We start from the raw sequence: 20,666 nt of genomic DNA on the forward strand, positions 1-20,666 counted from the left end.
CAGCAAAAGCTCTGCGCGGGTGAAAGGGTCTTATTACAGAATTAAATTACAGAGATACGCATATGCTAGTATATACCATTAAAGGGTAATCACGTACACGGATATTTGCAAAGGGTGAGCTTTTTTACGCGTTCACGTGCCTCGAATAACACAATGAACCAATTTACCTGGAAAGGTATAGGACCCAGAGGACAGCTCCTGGCTACTCTAAAGCAAAGCTTATATACTTTGGGATAAATTGCAATGTATGGATGGGAACGTGGAAGTGTCCATGGGAGAATTGCGCTTCGGCGATGATACGAGTACACAGAGCATGAGTTTCCAGAGGCCGAGCCGAAACCCCCTCATAGTCATTATGTGACTGACGAAGCCTACGATATATCAAGAAACTTGATGATTCAGCTGGCCCTTGACCACCCCATGTAAGCACTGCCATGAGGCATATAATATATATCTAGCAAGATCAGAATCGGCCTGAAATAGGTCGCCCATCTAGAGTCAGTCCCAGAGGTATAGACAGTCTACGCCGTGACTAGGATGGGGTTGAGACAGCGGCTGCTTGGGTCTACGGCACGTCTACTTGGGCCATGTCATGTATATATGATGAATCCAAACCATCGTTGTCCGGTGGGTCGACGAACAGCAAGAGAGTATAGGCTTACTAGGCCACTATTGTGGACAAATAGAAAGGGGCAGTTCAACTGAGTCTTCGAAGCCACAGCATTGCTCAATCCTTGGACGAACGGAACACGGCTCACTACTGTGCCTAGATCTTGGGCCTGCGAGAGAAGTAGCTAGATTCATATCTGCAATAGTAAGCAACTTCACCATTGGTATCACAATGAACCGAGAAATAGCGGGACGAACAGGAGGGCGAACGAAAGAGACAGGGGGTATTTATTCATTATGTGCACGAAGATTGGGCACCTTGTAAATTGCTCCCAGCCCGAGGAAGATCGAACCTCATGCGACAAATAGCAGACATGCCGCGCCACAAACGCCCCGTCATAAGACGCTTTTCCGAACGCCCGTTGTAAAATCAGAATGCGAATTCGACCAGGACAGCCATCCTCTCAACCGCAGCAGACACTTGGCTCCTCGATCCCGACAATATTGTTGGGAGCTGCTGGCGCAAGGGCCTCCAGAGTGACACGAATAACGAGCCAGTCGCAAAGAAACTTGCCCAGGCCAGCGCCGATTATGATGGAAATGATGAGGTAGCCGTTGTAGTACATGGCTAGCAACATGACAATGTATGCCAATCCAAACGTGGCGGCGTGGATGACGGATCGGATGAGCTGCTGCAGCGGCGACGCGCGGAAGACGAGCGTCTGCGGAGCGACGACGGCGGGGCAGTCCGTCTCCTTGGGCATGCGGGCTTGAAGTTCGGCGGCGCGGGCTTGGAACTGGCGCTGGATGAGGGCATCGTATTCTTTTCCGAGTCGGCGGAATACTTCGAGGAAGACGGTGAGCAGACCGACGCCGATGCAGCTGGCGGCGAACATGCCGGCGTTTTTGATCTGCCATGAGGACGCAAGGAAACCTATCGCATCGAATCATTAGCTTCCATCGTTTCCCGACCATGAGAGGGTATACACCAGAACACTGGTATTTGCCTCGACAAGATGCGCTCATTGTACTTACATGCGTCAATGGTGTACCAGTTCCATAACATCTAGTCGTCCCGTTAGTCTAGCACATGTACTCGGAGGCCGGGGATAGTAACATACAGACATCTTGCAGTCCGTCGAGCTGGCCATCGAACTGTGGTCCATGATGGGCTAGTTTGGCAAGCTAGAAGCTCGTGTGTGAAGGTAGAAGAGAAAAGGTCGAGCTAGTGGATGTAGTGGAGCCTGGCGTCGGATGAGGCTATTCAGAGTATGAGAGTAGCAGATACACTTCGGGTGTCGCAGGTACGATCGAACGGGATGCGATGCGATCGGTTGGGGCGGTCGATTGAGAGGATCTTTATCGAGGGCGATTGAGCAGATGCGAGGCAACTGGTGGTGAGGATTGGTTCAGGTTGGTGTTGTTGAGCACTGGCTGGCGGAGAAAGGATGTCGGTGGCCACCCCGCAGGCCGTCCGCGCTGGAATCGCTCGATATCTATACGGGCTCGAGACCCGGAGTTGGCCTGGAGGCTGGATGGATAGTGGGTGGATGTGAGAGAGTTGAAGGGACGTCCCACAGGTACAGGGTCAGCACGGGCGGAACGATCAGCGATTGCGGAACTGTAGAAGTGACAGGGACCTGGAGAAGAGCAAAAATGGCACACATAACGCAAAGAGAGGGCAAAAAGGTATGCGGAGGGGGGTGTCACTACTTATGGGTTAGCGCAAATATGGCTAGCAGATCCTGGTCAGTCAACGACAATGGTGGTGCTGCGCAAGTTTCAAGAGGGGTCGGCATGGGACACGAGTATGGAAGGATTGAGTAAGGACTTTGGGACTGTCTGTTTTCGCTTTTGACGATTACAAGGGTTCCACTCATGCTGGTCAACGAAAATGATGTTACGTTGGTATAGGACGGCTGTGCGTTGGATAATTGACAAGTATCCGTATTACGACAGCAGACCCTCTATCTTGCTCACGCTAATTTGGCTTCAGCGTTCGCCAAGGGAAACTGAGAAGGAGAAGACATCATTAGCACCTTACTTGGTCTTAACTAAAGCTGCCGGACGGCAACAGACTGAGAGTGTTTCCGAAAACGATTCCAATCTAGGTGGAGAGCGATTCAACTCTTTTGCCACCGAAATCGAGCCAGATTAGAATTCACAAGCGGTTGCAATATGCGACTCGATCCTAAGGTACTGTGCAGTATGGCTGCAATGACAATACTTGTTGATGACAAGCAACTCAACCCCCCCAGGCGCATCTTCAATGAGTTGATTTCGGTTTCCTGGTTTGCATAGAGAGATATCTTGAGTACCTACGGATATTGTATTTCACAACGCTTTCGTCGTTCAATTGACGGTGATCGCAAAAGCCACCCGACCCGAGTGTGGGTCTCCCGTTTGCCAGGTTCCGCCGAAACCATCTCGGGTGAGCATTCAGCCTATTAAGCCAGCCCTAGAGCATACCTTATTGAGGTTGATCCGCCCTGCTGGAAACAACGACTCGGCGCCCAAAGAGGCAATGGCTTGGACAAGCTGGAGGTGGCCTTCACAACCTGACAACGTAAAGAGGTTTGGTGAGTCCAAGGTTCGCAGCAGAGGTGACTGGGAGTTCGGGATGAGGGCAAACATGGCAGGAAGAACCTTGACGGTCCCGAGAGCCGCGCCGCTCCTGCAGCCCGGCCCCACACGCCACGGTGGGTCTTGTAGTTCGATTCCCACGCGATACCCCAGTCCAGACCCGCTTTCCAACAGAAACTTGCTCAAAGATGCTCAACTTGCTCACTCCCTTTCACCACACGATCATGTTTTCCGTGTTTTACAACACCTTCATGGTACTATCGCTCACTTCATCCGGCTCATGTTGCCCTTTTCGCTCATAGATTGCTACCTTCAAGCATTTGTTCTCTCAGTCCTCCCACATTCTAAACAGCCTGTTCACCATGGGTCTCCTAACGTGCTCACTTCCGGCTCATTCCCCGCTAATGTGCTCTAGAAACAGTCCAAGGACCCTCGTTCCTTTTGCGAAGGTAGCATTACTACGTAGATCTTTGAATCTGGCCAGACCCTCCCATCACCCTCCAGAACCGGGAAGTAATTATTGCCTTGGCCAAACTCAGCGCAGCCATTCTTGATGACACAGAAACTTGCTCAAAAAGCAACTGTATAAGCGGGTTTCAATATGGAGATTCTCTTAAGAGTGACACCAGTGGTTCCGTAGCCCTCCTTCCGGCTCCAGACATCGCGGAGCCGCCCCAAACCCGGAAACATTACCAAGACCCCTAGATTAACTAGCCACCTTGAAAATCCCATAACCCGCCGTGACGAGCTCCTAGAAACCTTCTCAAATCCCGCCTGGTCCCGTTTCTTCTACTCGGATTATGTTACTACGCTGCATCACCGGTGCCACACCACCCTACCTTTAAGAGTCTCTACCTCGCTGGCTGTCATTCACTCACATCTGCCCTCATCCTCTACCATACCGCCCACCGACACCTGTCCACGCTATCGTTCACAATATCCTCCTTCCATGTTGCAAAATCTAACACTCTTTGCTCTCGTCTCATGCAACCTGATGTTGTCTTGAGACTGACAATACGACGGCATTTACACATACGTCTACCACCTCAACCATCTGCGCACTAGCATCTCTCTCAAAGCAGAATATCTCCAAAGAGTCGAGGTGTTAAGACGGCGCTGAGCGCTGTCACAAGATACAGCCCGACCCTCGGTCGTCTCACAACACCTCCATCAACACCATGGATTCTCAACTCAAGACCCATGTGGCGGCCCGTCATATCCAGAATCTGAGCGATGCCACTACCATAGAACCTCACTGGGGCTACGTGGATCGAGCCCTCCCGTGTACGAACGACGCCGGGTCCTGCGCCTATCTTGACGTTGTCTACCATTCTCACGATTTGGGCATGCTATATGTCGGTATTATGTGGGCAGTCATTGGCGCCATCTTATTAATATGGGCCATTGGTCGACGAGCACTTCCATCCCTCTCTGAGGAGGATGTCCTTCGTGCTGCTCTTCTCGAGGATACTCGTGCAAGCCAGAGCTTCCTCAACCGTCTCCGCCAGACGACCTCGTCCGCAATCAACCGATACCTCCTCCCCGACAGCGTCCGTTCCATCTTCGGTAGAACTACCCGCCTGCAGGTGTTGATCTTGGCCGTATTGTCCGGCTATCTCTTGATCTTCTCCTTTGTCGGTATTGTCTACAACACCTGGATCACCCCCGTTAAGAAGATGCCAGGCGTCTACAACACCAGAGTCAGTCTCGGCCCCTGGTCTGATCGTATTGGAATACTTGCCTATGCCCTCACGCCTCTGTCCGTCCTCTTCTCGACACGGGAGTCGATTCTCTCCCTTCTTACTGGCGTTCCCTACCAAAACTTCAACTTTCTTCACCGCTGGGTTGGTTACATCATCGTTGTCCAGTCCAGTCTGCACACGATCGGCTGGCTGGTGATCGAGGTTCGTCTCTATCAGCCTCAGCCTACGGTTGCCAAAGAATGGATATCCCAGCTTTATATGATTTGGGGCTGCATCGCCTTATTCTTCCTCATGGCCCTCTATATCCTCAGCTTGCCCCCAGTCATCCGTCTGACTGGCTACGAATTTTTCCGCAAGTCACACTACGTGCTCGCCATGTTGTACGTAGGTGCTTGCATCGGTCACTGGAAGAACCTGGAGTGTTTCATGATTCCGGCTCTCGTTATCTGGTTCATGGACCGCTTTGCCCGTGTTGTCAGAACTGCGTTGATGCATCACAACTTCATTGAGGGCAAGGGTATGGGCTTCTCTGCTGCACAGGCAGCCATGACAGTATTTCCCGATCCCGAGAACGGCGACGTTGTCCGACTCGACTTCAGTCACCCCCACGATGCCTGGAAGATTGGCCAGCACTTCTACCTGTGCTTCAGCGAGAGCAGCATTTGGCAATCGCATCCCTTCACGCCCCTCAACGCCCCTACTACTGTGAACGGGAGAACGAAACATTCCTACATTTTCCGCGCCAAAGGTGGCGAGACGAAAAAGGTTGCTCAGATTGCTGCACGTAAGCTCGCTGCAGGTCCTGTTGAGAAGGGTACCGCCGGTCCAACCACTCCCGTTGTCTTGACTGGACCTTATGGCGACCCGATTTTGAGAAACATCACGTCAGACGTCAACATTCTGTGTGTCGCTGGTGGCACAGGTATCACATATGTTCTCCCCGTTTTGATGAGTCTGAAGAAGCACTCCGGGGCATCCAGAAAGCTCGAACTCATCTGGGTTGTAAGACATACGAACGACGTAGCCTGGGTGCAGTCTGAGCTTGATGCTTTGGAAGCTGAGCAAGGCCCAAAGGTGGTGGTTCGCCTCTTTGCCACACGCGACTCCCGCGATGCCCTCACTCGCCCCGGACAATCCGGAGACCTCTCGGAGTCGGAGTCTTCGTCTGATGCTGGCAATAGCTCGGGTGAAAAGCAAGTACAGGTGTCGGCTCGGGCGATAGACCAGGTGCGTGTCAACGACACCCGCCGCCATCCCGAGCTGGCGACAGTTGTCCGAGAATTTGTCGATGCCACCGTGGCTGGGCGAACGGCGGTCTTCGCTAGTGGCCCTGGCGGTTTGATGTCCGACATGCGACAGGCGGTGGCTCAGTGTAACTCGGTGGGCAAGGTCTGGAACCGCGAAGAGCGGTACAACGTATCACTCATCCATGACGAGCGTATGGAGCGATGATTACAGCAGGACAGCCCAATTTGTGACCGATGTTGTGGTTTATGTTGATGTGGAATGCATTTGAAGCCTTATGAGTTAAATTATACCCTAGATGAGCTATTTCGCAGCTTTTACTTGAATATGTTTACGTCTGTCTACCTTGAAGCTGCGCCTTGAGTAATGGGTGAAAAGTTTTGGAGAGATCATATCTTTGGTGTATATCTATGGGGGTATTACGAAGCTGTTTGATTGGTATGAAAATTAACATTTGTTTCCTAGTTTTGTGACGGGGATGTGGAAGAAAGAATTAGACGAAGCTTGTCGATTCCCCCGATGTAAAAGCGAGCACCTAAGTAGGTATTCAAGGCTTGTAAAGGTCTAGCCAAAGCTATTTCATAATGCTATTAAGGCCTCTAGTAATTATAGAGACTTATACTAAGTAGTTAATAGTAGAGGCAAAGCCATCTTTTAAATAACAGCTCACTCTACCTATTATTATTATTATTATTATTATTTTAATATCTTTATAAATTTATCTTTTTACACCTGAATTGTTTTCGTTCAAATGATTATTATATATATAGTTATAGTAAATTTTTTTTTAGGTTTATGAGTATAAAATATTTGATAAAAGGAATTTTTAAAGAAAGTATATAATATAATATATAATATAACTAACGTATATATATAGTAAGTCGCCTATTATAATAAATCGCCCACTTTTCTTTTCTTTTATACTTTTTATTTTTTAAATTTTTTCATATAATAATATTTTCTTTTTAAATAAAAACTATATTATCTTTATATTTTAAATTATTATAAAAGATTTTAAATTATTTATATAAAAAGGGGTTTTAATATAACGTACTTATATAGCGAGCGACGTATTATAATAAATAACGTCCTCTTTATAACCTTTTAAATTTTCTATAAATTAATTTAATTATAATATATAAAATGAATTAAAACTATATTATAAAGGGTATAGCTAAGTACTATAGCTAGGAAAGATATAAAAAGTAGGTCTAGTATATTAAATAAACTTAAGCTTAACGTTTTTATAGAACTATTATAAAAATTAGGCTTTCTTTTTAAATTAAGCTTTATTAAAGATTTACTAAGCCTTAACTATAGCCTTATAACTAGGCTATATTAAGCCTTAATTATAACTTTATAATTAAATTAGGCCTAATTAAGTATTTATATATTAAATACTTCTATAATTACCCCCTTTTTTCAAGCTTTAACCTTTAAATAGCTATTTATTATATAACTTATTATTAATTAGTAGCCCTATTTTATTAATAAGCCTGGTATTATAAATTTAATAATTATTAATAAATCTTTATAATTCTTTATTTTTAAAAATAGCTCTTTTTATTTATAATAAAAATAGGGAATTAATATACGGGCGTCGCTCTTATATGGGCATCGCTATTCGACCTTTTAAATAGTATAAAAAAAATTTATTAATATAATTAAATTCTATTAGATACCTATAAAGTATCCTAAGCCTTTATTCTTTTACTCCCTTTACGTTTAGGTTATATTATTAAGCCTTGAAATCTAACTTATAGTATTTACCTATAATAGCTTTTATAATTAAAGTTAAAGACGTTCCCTAAGGCTAATCTTAAAATAATACCTTTATTAAGAGATTTTCCTTTTTATAAAAGCGATTATTAATTAATTACGGCCTCCTATTATTATCCGGCTAACTATTATTATCTCCCTTTTTAAAAAATAGCCGCCCTAGTATTAACTAATTTTATAAAGTTAGTAATTTTAAAGGGTAACGTAACCTTATTACCGAGCTCTTAGCCGGTATATTATAAAATATATAACTTTTTATAAATAATTACTTTAATATAGAGCTTATATTATATTTTATTTATTATTTCTTTAAAGGAATAACGAAAACCTAGCGGACTACCCTCCTATAACTTTATCTAGAGTATAATCCCTCTCTTTTTAATAAATAGTTCTAGTAACCTTTTTATCCTATAATAAAGCAGTTTAATAATACTTTTTAACTTATTAAATAGGTTATTAAGACTAATTAATAATTAATAACGGTACTATTCCGATAATAAAAATATATTTATTAATAGTAAGAAATATAAGGTCTTTAAGTTAACCTATTACCTTATTTACCTTTACGGCTATCCTTTATTTAAAATATAGCGTCTTTCCGAATTATAACCTCCTACTATATTCTAAATAACCGATCCTCTTTTCCTTTTATAACTTAAATCCTAAACCTACCGATTCTTAATAATCTAAAGTAAACCTATAATACCCTTTTTAACTAAGTTAATAATTTTATAAAGGCTAATAGATTTAATATTATAAAACGGAATAAGTATAAAATTCGAGGCCGAATTATTTAATATACCTTTTAATATAATCGGTTTAATAAGCCTAGGCCTATAGAAGACGTTAGTATTTAATAGCGTAAATTTCGTAAATACGGTTATAAATAATAAGTTATTACTAAGGCTTAAGAGAAGGATAAATAGCTATTACGTTATTATCTAGACCCCTAGCATAATTAATATAATTATAGCCCTAGCTTTAAAGCCTCTATATACCCTTTATATTATAGGCTTACTGAAGTAATTTAGGATATTATTAAAATTATAAGCTAGCGAGTTAGGATTCGGGCTTATAATATATATACTGTTATTTAAAAATAGTTTTTAAAGTCCTTATTTATTTAGTAAGATATTTATAATACTAGGGCTTATATAAGCCGAAAGAAATTAGTTAGATATTTATTAATTATAATATTAATTAAGCTATTTAATAAGTAAGATATCCTATATATAGTAAAATAGATAAATAATAAGTTAAACCGCCTTATTAGCCTTATCTAGACCTTTCCTTATTATCTCTAAATATAAAAGCGATTCCCTAAAGTAATTAGTTTCGATAATACCTATAATATTAATTACTTTAAACTCCCTTTCTTTTAGGCTATTAGGTAGACCTACTTCGGATCTATTTATAATACCGTATTCGGCTTTATTAATAACGAAAAATTAAAGGGTTTCCAGTTTCTTTCGGTAAATATCCGCTAATTTATAGACTAATACTTAGTCCGTTATCCTATTATTATTATTATAGACTATAATAAATAGATAAAGGCTATATTAAATAAATAGTTCCCGGATATTTAATAATAACTTTATATTTACTATATTAACTTTAATATTATATTTAGAGCTAAGTAAAAATAGGTTAAGGACCGTAGCTATAGTAGTAATAATAGTAGGTCTAATAACGAGGGATATTAGTTATTAATATAAGTAATAGCTATATTAAGTAATAAAGATAAGGCCTATATTAATATACCTATTAATAAGCCTCCCCCTTATACGTATCGTAGGGTCTTTATAATATGGAAGCTTATTGTTTTTATTAAAACTAAGTATATTTTCGAGAAAGCCTAGATTAAGCTCTATAAAGAGTTTAATAACTAATGCCTAATCCTTTAGTACCTTTATATAATATACTTACTTTTAAAAATATAATAGGCCCGTTACTCTATCCGAAAATACTAGAATTTTAGTATTTATATTACCTCTAGTATTAAATTAAGTAATAATAATATTAAAGGTTATCTTTTAAATAGTCTTAATTACTTATATTAGCTTATCGATATTATATAGGATATAATTAATAATTAAGAGCTATGCTTTCGCTAGGCTTATATAGAGGACGAGGTACTTATAGGCCGGGAGTATATAAGTACTTGCTTTAAGTACTTAGGCGAACTTTAAATAATATTTTTTTTAAAATATTTTACCTTAATTAGGACATAAGGCCGGCTTATAAAAAAAGTAATATTATTTAGTAAGAGGCTATTCTTAGCCCCCTTTAGATATTATAGTTTAGATTATACTGTTTTGATTAAGCTGGGTATCCTATATTATTATAAAATCTATTTTAAAATATTAAATTTGCTTATTTTTAATAAGTAGGAGGTATATCCTTAGTGGTATTTTTAAAAAATATCTTCTTTAAATCTATACTGCCGGATCTTTAATTTTAAGATTATTATATCCTTCCGCGGTAAGTTAAAGAACGTAGTATAGCCTATTTTATTATAATTAACCTTCTTTAAAGAAGGCCGGTTAGCTAATTAAGCCTGTACTACTTATAGTAATTAAAGCGTAAGTAATAAGAAGTAAGGCCGCCTATTTAGGAATAAAAATAAGTCGATATTAACTAAACTTATAAAAAAGATAAGTTAGTTAAATTAAAACTAAATATTAATCTTATCCTAGCGATAAATAAGGAGCTAGTCTAGCGTTCTTAATAGGGGGAGAATAATAAGGAATTATATAAATAAACAGCTAATATAGCCTAGTATTTAGAGGAAACGGAGCTAGTAGGAAGTAGTTTATAATAATAATAAATCTTTATAACTATATCGGAAAAAATAGTTAGATAATAGGCTATTTTAAGGGTTATATAATATTAACGTCGTTATAATTTACTCTTTATATATCTTAAGTATATAGTAAAAGGAAGCCTTATCTATTTAAGATTTATAAAAGCTTATATTATTATAATTTAGCTTTTATAAATTTCAAACTAGAGCTTAAGTTAGAAAGGATAGTAGGAATAGCTATATTAATATAGTTACCCTTACCGCCTTTATAAGGAGGTACTATTTTTTTAAACTAATTAAAAGGTCGAATAGCGACGCCCGTATAAGAGCGACGCCCGTATATTAATTTGCGACGCCTATATATCAATTCCCCTTAATAAATACTATTTAAAGTTATTAAATAATTATATTAATATTTAGCTTAAAATACGGTTTATTTTTATTATATCCTATTTATAAATCTATTTTATAAGATAAAAAATATCGACCTAAATAAGTAGCCTCTATATAAGATTTTATATTTAGATTATATTTAATAAAAGAAATAATAAGGGAAAGCCGATAATCAATTATAGAATTATTTAATTCTTTTAAATAAGTTCGACGATAGCGATAAAGATAGGGTTATTTATTATACCTATTTAATATATCTATATTATTATCTCTATTATTATATTCTCTTTTTTATTATATAAAGTATTTTTTTATTAATTTTTAAATAAACTTACTAACTTTATTATTATAAGGTTCTTATTTTTTAGGTTAATACTTATTTTTACCTTTACCTAACTTAATCCTAGATTTATAAGTTCTAGATAACCTAGAGCTTATAATTAATACCCTATTTAACTAAATTAATATATTTATTAAAAAAAACGGGTTTAATATTATATATTAATATAAATATATATATAAAAATAAAAAAATAAAATATACGTTTTAATACGACCGTTTTAATAAACTGCGGCCTATTAAAGGTAAAGGGTTATATTAGCGAAAGTCGTAAAAATATAGATATAAATAGATAATTATTATTAAAATAAAGAAAGAGGGCGCTTAGTTTTTATAATACTATGTTAAAGCCGAGTATACCTAATATAATTATGGACTAAACCTTAGTTTTTTAATATATCCTTTATATTAGGGGCTTATACTATTAATCAAAAATACTATTAAAGCCACTAGCTGCTAAGTTAATATTAAAGCCCGTAACGTTTATATTATTATTCTATTTAGAAATAGTTCTTAAATTCCGTATTTATTTAATAGAATATTTATAATATTAAAATCCTTATAAATAAATAAAAACTAAATAGCTACTTACTAATAGCCGCTCTAATAAAGCTCTTTAATAAATAAGAAATATTATATATTATAAAATAAGTTAATAATAAGCCGGACCGGCTTATTAGTTTAATGTAAATATTCTTATTTTATTTTTAATATAGAGGTACTTTCTAGAGATAATCAGCTTTAATAATATATATAATATAAATTGTTTTAAATTTCCGCTATTTTAAGCTATTAGCTAGACGTATATTAAATTTATTTTTAATATAGCGTTCGGCCTTATTAATAATGAGAAATTAAAAAGGATGTAGTTCTTTATAGAGAGTATCTATTAATTACTTAACTAATATTTAATTTACTTATTAAATATTATTATTACCGACTTTAATAAGTAGATAAAGGCCGCCTTAATTTATAAGTTCGTTAATATATAATAATAGCTCTATATCTATTATATTAACTTTAACGTTATATTTAAAATTAAATAAAAATAAATAAATAAAAACGAGTAAAAGGTATTAATAATAGCTCGGACTATAAAAATAATAATAAGCCCTTAAAAATATTAAAAACGGAATTAAGTAACGAGGACTAGGTATATATTTATATACTTACTAATAATTCAATCCTTTATATATATTATAAACTATTTATAATATAAAAGCTTATTACTTATATAAAGACTAAAATAATTTATAAGAAAATATAGGCTAGTCTTTATAAGAAATTCGATAATTAATAGCTAATATTATATTATTTTTATAGAATATACCTTCCTATTAAAGCTCAATAAGCTCGGTATTATATTTAAAAACATTAAAATTTTAATATTTATATTACCTTAAAGACCGAGTTTAATAATAATAATATTAAAGGCTATTTTTTTAATAATTTAAGTTATTTATACCGATTCGTTGATATTATATAAAATATAATTCGAGATTAAGAGTTACGGTTTATATAGTTTTATATAGAGGATAAGGTATTAATTACTTATTAATATATTAAAGCTAGTTTAAAATATTTAAATAAACTTTAAAATATATCTTTTTTTAAAATATATAAAGTTAATTAAAAAATAATATCAGATAATAAAGATAGTATTACTGATCGGTAATTATTTACGGCCCCCTCTTATTACAGATTATATAGATAATTATTTTATTTTAGTAAAATTAAGTATTTTTTATTACTATATAATTTATATAAAGCTTATAATTAAGACGTTTTTTATGAAATAGGATGTCTATCTTTATTTAAAATTAAGGGAAATATCCTTTAAAGATCCGTATTATCGGATTTTAAACCTTAAGATTATTATTTCCCTTTATAATAAATTAAAAAATAGAATATAGCCTATTTTTATTTAATTTATTATATAAAAGGATAATAATTTAGGGGACTAATATTTAAAAACACTATTAATGACCTTAAAAATAACTTAATAAGGCCGTTTATTAAGAAGTTATAATAAGGCGATTATTATAAAGCTTATATAAAAAAGGGTAATAAAAAAATAGCTAATTTATAACCTTATTATACCTATATATTAAAAGTTAATCTAATAAACTCGGTATAAAGAAATCTATAAAAATATAAACTAATAGATAGGTATTATAAGTAAGTATTTAAAAAAAAAAAGGTACGAATAAAAATATTAATTAATAATAATAACAAGGCCGTCCTTCAATAGAAGCGATTATCTAAATAGGGCTTCGATAGGATTTGTTATTTATCCGCTACCTATTTACTTATAAATATCTATATTATTATAAAGAGATATAAAAAATAAAGTAAATAATATATAAATAAAGTTAATTATATAGAGATATATTTAAAATAAACTTAATAAAAAATATAAGGGTTTAGGAAGAAATATCTAGTTAAAACTTAAATATAAAATACCATATTATTAAGATATTAACTAATAGCTAATTAATAAAGAGCTTTAAATAAAAACAGGGGTTTTTATATAAAAAATAAAAACTAAAGATAAATATAATATAATTTAATAGAAATCTATTTTATATAAATTTGTTAAGATAAGAATATATTAATAAGGGAGCCTTTACTACCTTTAGGACGAAATATTTATAATCTATACATATTTTTAAGCTAATAACAGTACGTAGCTATCATGCCCGTATATTAATTCCTTATACCTATATATTAATTCCCTTTTAAATATTTAATAATCTATAAGTATTATAAACTATTTTGTAGTTTTTTAAAAGTATTTTATTCAATAATTTAAGCTCTCTATAATAGTTAAAAGTTCTTATTATTTTATAGCCTATTTTAACTTTATTTTAATGAGTTTTTAATTAGAATAGGCTATAGGGCGCTATTTAATATTTATAAATTAAGATAGGATATTTAAAATTACCTTTTAAAAGTTGTTTATTTTTACTTTAATATCTCTAATAAGGTCCTAATAATATAATATTATTATTAATATAAAGGCCTTTTTTAATTTATTAAATACGGCTTAGGCTTTATTAAATTAAAAAACTCGCCGCTCTTTCTTTTAAACTTACTTCCTTTTAAGAGGCTTATTATTAGCAATATTATATTTAAATATTTTAACATAAATTTATTACAGAAAATAATAAAATCCTCAAAATACCTATATTTCTCAAAATATAAATAGCGGCTCTTATTGAAAAATAAGCTATGTTCGGTTCTTTATTTATTAATTTTCTTTTTAAAATAATTATATATTTTAAAATTCTATTTTTCATTAATAAAAGTTATATTAATTTAATTTAATGTGTAAATAAAACGCTCTTAACCTCTCAAAAGTTCTCTTTAGGTTCTTTATATATTAGTTTTTATTTTTAAAGTAAATTAGGATATTATTTATATATACTTTATAATATATATTTAATAAGTTACTAAATATTTAATAAATTTATCCCCTCGGCGGAGGCATCTGCCGGGGCACTAATATATACGATATATTATATAACGGGAAAACTAGGTATATTATACTATATTCCTAACTACTAACTTTCGCCTAACTTTCCGCTATATAATCCAACGCCTGAATAGCTAATTTTACTTACTCTAATATATATAAAACCTCTTAGTACTAGCCTATATAGGTAGCCAAATTTAATATAATAGTTTCCTTCTTTATTAGGGTCTATAGACCTTTGAAACAATCTCTTCTTTTTATAATATAGAGCGTTTTTATAAAGTTAACTTAAATAATAATTTTAAATCAAAATTATTATATTAAGTTAGGTACGTATATAAGGTATATTATATATATTATATAGTTAAATTACGTATTATATCATATGATTTCCTTTAAAAGTTAATCCCGTTAAGGCTAATCTTTTACACCTGTAAGGCTAGAAAAAAACTACCACATTTAATAAATTTATACTTAAAATAATATAAGCGTATTTATAAGACCGAACGGTACTACTATATATTTAAAATAACTATACTTTATTTTAAATATTATCTTTTATTTATTTATGAATTGAATTATAATATAATAATATACGTCCTTAATGTCGACCTTTAAAATCTATTAAGCCACTTTAAGCCTATTTAAAAGCTTATCAATAGAAAAAAAAGGGTTTTATTTTTAAATATAATCTTATTTAGCCCTTTATAATCTGTATATAACTTAAAGAATCCGTCCTTTTAAAAATAAATATTATTAAGAGTTCTTAATAATATATTCTTTTAATGTTGTAAATAATTATCTATCTAAGGGGTATATAGGCCTATATAGTAGTCTTATACCTTTTTAAAGGTCGAATTTATACTTAGCTTTCTTTAAAATTCATAGATTTACTATTATATTTTTATTAAATATAGCTGCTTAATTTTATAATTTTTAAAAGATAATTATTATTAGACCCTTATTTCTTTTTTTAAATAATACTATTAAAGGCTCTATATTTACTATAGCCCCATAAATATAGAGTATATATACCTTTTCTTTATTCTTAATAATCTTTTATATAAATATAGCCGGCTTTATAATAAAGATTTAATTATAATATTAAGCATTTATTTTTATATTAGTTATTATACCCTCCCGTCCTATAAAATATGAAAATTAAAACAAGTCCTTTATATTTCTGAAATATAGGGCTTTAATAAATAATTACCGGATTTTCTTTAAATACCCTCTTAAGTCTAATAAAAAAACGTTAATTATAAGGCCGGTTTCATTTTTATCTTTTTACTATTAAATTCGTATAAAGAAGGGACTTTAATATATATTAATTAAAGGCCTATCCCTTAATAATAGCCCTAATATATACCGACTCTTTAAAGAGTATAAATAACGCCGGTAATATACTTATACCTCCTTATTTTCTAAATTATTTATTTTAATCATATAATTTCCTTAAATTGTATTTATAAATACTTTTAATATATTTAGCCTTTATTTTATTAACACGTTGTTCGGTAAGTTATAATATTATTAAGCTATATATCTTATCTTATTATAGGAGCAGTATATTATAAAGCTTTTACTCGGCCTAACCCCTATCGGTAGCTATTTAGTATTATAATTTCTTAACTATAAAGACCTTTATAATAGTTAAAATAGGTTTTAAAAGTATTAATCTTTTCTTATATTATTAACTCGATACTAGATCGCTTCTTATTCTTAGTACGGTTATTATTATTTTTATAATTTAAATAAAATACATAAAACTATTCTATCTTTTAAACTATAATTTTTAGTTTATCGATAACGATTTAGTATTAAATTATTTCTTCTTATAATTTTATTAATAAACTAAAAAAATAACTATAGGCCTTTTTTTATTATTTTTAAAAAGTAACCCTAAATTAATATTGATTATACTCTATTCAATAAAGAACTATAAGGGTATTTTTCTTTTCCTTATTCCTTAGAATACTTTTTAATATTTTCTTTTCTATACTTTAAAATTAATATATTTTAATAAATAAATAAATAAAAAAAGACCTCCTAATCTATTTTGGTATTAAGATTTATTTCGTAGTTTATTTATTATATCTAGATTAATAAAGCTATTTTAAAAACGGCCTATTCAATTTAATATCTATTTAAGGCCCTTAAATAGAGGTCATTTACTTTTTTAACTATTTTAATTTAATCGTGTATATAAATTATTATTATATCGTCACCTAGCATTTGATAATTATAATTCAAGGGTTTTTTATATTCTTATACTCTCTCTAATTTTACTAACCTCGTAATAAAAAAGTAAGTAATTTCTTTTTAATATTTTAATCGTTTTAAATAAAGTAGTTTGATAAAATTATTAAAAAAGCTACTATTATAAAACTAAGCCTTTTATTTATAATATCCTATCAATTACTTCCCCTATATAATAATAATAATAATAATAATAATAATATATATATATATACCCTTTTACTTTCTTTACTTTCTTTTTACCCTTTTTTTATATTTAAATAAATAAATTTTTAAGTTATTATTAACTACTTTTATATTACGGCCAGCTAGTCGTAGTAAGTATGTTTATAGAAGTTAAGGCTACGATATTAATAAATAGCGTATTATAGTTATAGATAGCTTCTTTAAAGCTATATTTATAAATTATAAAGTAGGTAAGGCTTTAGTAATTAATCGTAGTCTTATTAAAAGGTTATTAATAAAGATAGTTAAAAATAATTATAAGATCTAATATTAAATTAATTATTAAAGAAGCTATAAAAATCTATCTTTAAGCCCGGCTTAAGTCTATTTTATATATAAATCCTATATACTATCTAAATAGTTCTTTTATAATTAGGACCGATATTATAATATCGGTTTTATAAAGGTAGACCGTTTTTATTTTATTAGTCTTATTTATAGACCCGTTATTATTTATTAGTCCTTTTTATTATTATATAATTTATCTATAGTTCTTTTAATTTAAAAGGAGTTATCCTAAATCCGTTTTTTTATATATATAATATAGTAGCCGTTATAGGCTTTATAGGGCGAGACCTTAGCCTTATTATATATATTAGGTCGTAATATTAATTCCTCCTCTTAAAGGTCTAGTCCTCTAGGCCTATAAATAGGTCGTCTATTCCTAGGTTAGGGAATTGTTAAGTATTTTGTCGAAATATACTAATATAATATTAGGTTAAATTAAAAAATTAAATTTTAAAGTAAAATTTAGAAAAATAAAGATAAAGGATCGTAAGCGTTTTACTCTTTTAAAATTTATTAAAGCTTATTTAGTTATTATCGATATACTTTATATTCGTTATTTTTATATAAAGGTCCCGTATTAATTTAATAAAGGTTCTTTTTATTATCGGACTTATATTAAAGTAAAGAAGTTTTACGACGGGGTATTAGTAGTTTTAATTTATAAGTTTATTTATTATTATTTTTTTATATATCTTTTAACGTTCTTTTATAGTTTAAAAACTTAATATTTAGTAAAGAGAATAGGATAAAAAGGAGGAAAAGGTAAGTAAGGAGTTATTAAAGCTTTATAAAGAGTTAGTCTATTTTTAATCGTTAATAGCTATTATTATTAGTCGTTTATCCTATATTTAAAGAATTTAAAGGTTAATATATAAGCGTTAAGCCGAGACCTTTTGTTATAAAATATAAAAGATAGATAAATTTAACGCTCTAAAGTCCGCATTAGATATTTATAAACGTAAAATAGTTAAAGAGTTATAGTTTATATAAGTTCTAAATAATATAGACTAATTTATTTTCGGGATTAGTAATAAGTTCTCGTTTTTAGGTCTATTAATATAGTTTTCTAGTAGTCTTTAAAGAGTTACCGGGAGTTCTAAAGGTTTATTATAAGTTCTTATATATTTTCCTTATATTTATAGTTTTTTTATTTAATTAGGAATTCTCGTATTTCATTCTTAACCTTATAATCGATAATTTATTTAATTTTATATTTTAGTTTGTTTAGTTCTATAATAATATAGTCTTCTATATATGAACCTTTAAGTATTAGTTTAAAAAGTAAAATATAAAAAATTAGATAATACTTTATTATGTTTAGGAGTTTTAATTTATAATTAACGTTTAAGACTTTCTAAATGATTTTGAAAGGTCTAAGCTTTTTATAGTTTAATTTATCGTTTAGTCGTTTTAATTTAATGTTACGGTAAAGAAGATAGGTATTATTTCTTTTTTTTAAGGTTAGTCCTTTAATTTTTAATTTATTTACGTTTTTCTTTATACGTTGGTATACGAATTCGAGATTTAAAGATGCTTTTTTTTAGATTTTTTTAAGTTTCGTTATATTTATTATTATTTTTATAGTTTATAATTCTTATTATGCTTTTTTATATATTATTAGTTAGAATCCGTAGTTTAAGTAAAATAGAGATTCTTTTATGCTTTTACTAACTATATTATTATATATGAATTAGGCTATTAGTAATAATATTACTTAATTATTCTAATCGTAGTTTATATAATAATAGAGATATATTTCGAGAATCTAATTAATTCTTTCTATTTAATTATCGGTTTATAGGTAGAAAGAGGTTAATAGTTTGTAATCTATATTAAGTTACGAGATTAGAGATCTCTAAAACTTTAAAATAAATAAAGAGCCTTTATTAAAAACGATTTCTTTTAGTTTTTTATAGTTAATAATAACGTTTTTAAGGAACGTATATATTAATTCCTTTATGCTACTGGATTCTTTATAGGGTATAAAGTAGGTAAACTTAGTAAGTCGGTCGACTATAACTAAAATGCTATTATACTATATATTTATAAGTAGTTCTTTAGACTTTAGTAGTTTAATAATAAAGTCCTATATAATCGATTATTATATTTCTATAGGTAGTTATAATAGTTATAGCTTACTATAAGGCTTATATAGGCTATTCTTACTTTTTTTATAGATTATGTAATCTTTAATTACGTTTATAACTTTAGTATATATAGTAGATTTATTATAATATTATCGAATCCGTTTTTATATTTTAGTAACTCTTTAGTGGCTATATATAGGTATATTATAAATTTTTATAATAAGCTTAGGGGTTATTTTTCTAGTCGGGCTAGTATTAATTTTTTTAGTTAGTATAAGAAGCTTCGTAGTTAATATAAGGCTACCGTCCTTTTTTTATTTAAAGATAACTTATATTTCCTTAAAGACCGTAACTTCATAGTTAGGTCTTTTATTAAGAGCATTTACTTTACTATTTTTTAAACTTTTTTAATAAATAATTCGGAAGTTATATTTTAATAGGAATTCGCTCTATTTAATTTATTGTTTATTTAAGTTCTTATTCGTTATAAAGTTTATAAGATTTTTATAATCTATATAGACTATAACTTTATATTTAGTTCTAGATAACTATAGCCTTTATTCTCGAAATACTTCGATAATAACTATTAATTTCTTATCGTATATTTATTAATTTAGCTCTACTCTATAGAATAATTTAGAATAAAAATAATACAGATAAAGTTTTTTTTATTCGTTTTATTATTTTAGGATAGTTCTTATAGTAAAGTCCGAAGCATCGGTCTTAACTTTAAAAGGTTTTTAAGGGTCTAGGATTATAATTACTAGCTTAGAGATAATTATATTTTTAATTTTAATAAATACCTTTTTATATTTAGAGTCCTAAACAAATAGGTTATCCTTTTATATTAAGTTATTAAAAGGTCTAATAATATTAAT

General features: G+C 31.2%; 2 protein-coding genes across 2 annotated transcripts; one reads left to right on the forward strand and one right to left on the reverse strand.

The window, feature by feature from the left end:
- Positions 1–919: 919 nt before the first annotated feature.
- BDP55DRAFT_174742 (ctr copper transporter) lies at positions 920–1,940 on the reverse strand. Its single transcript, XM_060565773.1, has 3 exons — positions 1,731–1,940; positions 1,645–1,675; positions 920–1,543 (listed from the first exon to the last, which is right to left on the reverse strand). The coding sequence occupies exons 1-3, from the start codon at positions 1,773–1,775 to the stop codon at positions 1,074–1,076; spliced, it is 546 nt and encodes a 181-aa protein (XP_060428851.1). The 5' UTR covers positions 1,776–1,940; the 3' UTR covers positions 920–1,073.
- A 2,207-nt stretch (positions 1,941–4,147) lies between these two features.
- On the forward strand, positions 4,148–6,816 carry BDP55DRAFT_174782 (ferric reductase like transmembrane component). Its single transcript, XM_060565774.1, has one exon. It carries the CDS (start codon positions 4,371–4,373, stop codon positions 6,345–6,347), a length of 1,977 nt encoding a protein of 658 aa, XP_060428852.1. The 5' UTR covers positions 4,148–4,370; the 3' UTR covers positions 6,348–6,816.
- The last annotated feature ends 13,850 nt before the right edge of the window (positions 6,817–20,666 follow it).

This window comes from Colletotrichum godetiae (genome assembly GCF_030913485.1).
Source record: "Colletotrichum godetiae strain CBS 193.32 chromosome Unknown BDP55scaffold_24, whole genome shotgun sequence".
NCBI classification, from domain to species: Eukaryota; Fungi; Ascomycota; class Sordariomycetes; order Glomerellales; family Glomerellaceae; genus Colletotrichum; species Colletotrichum godetiae.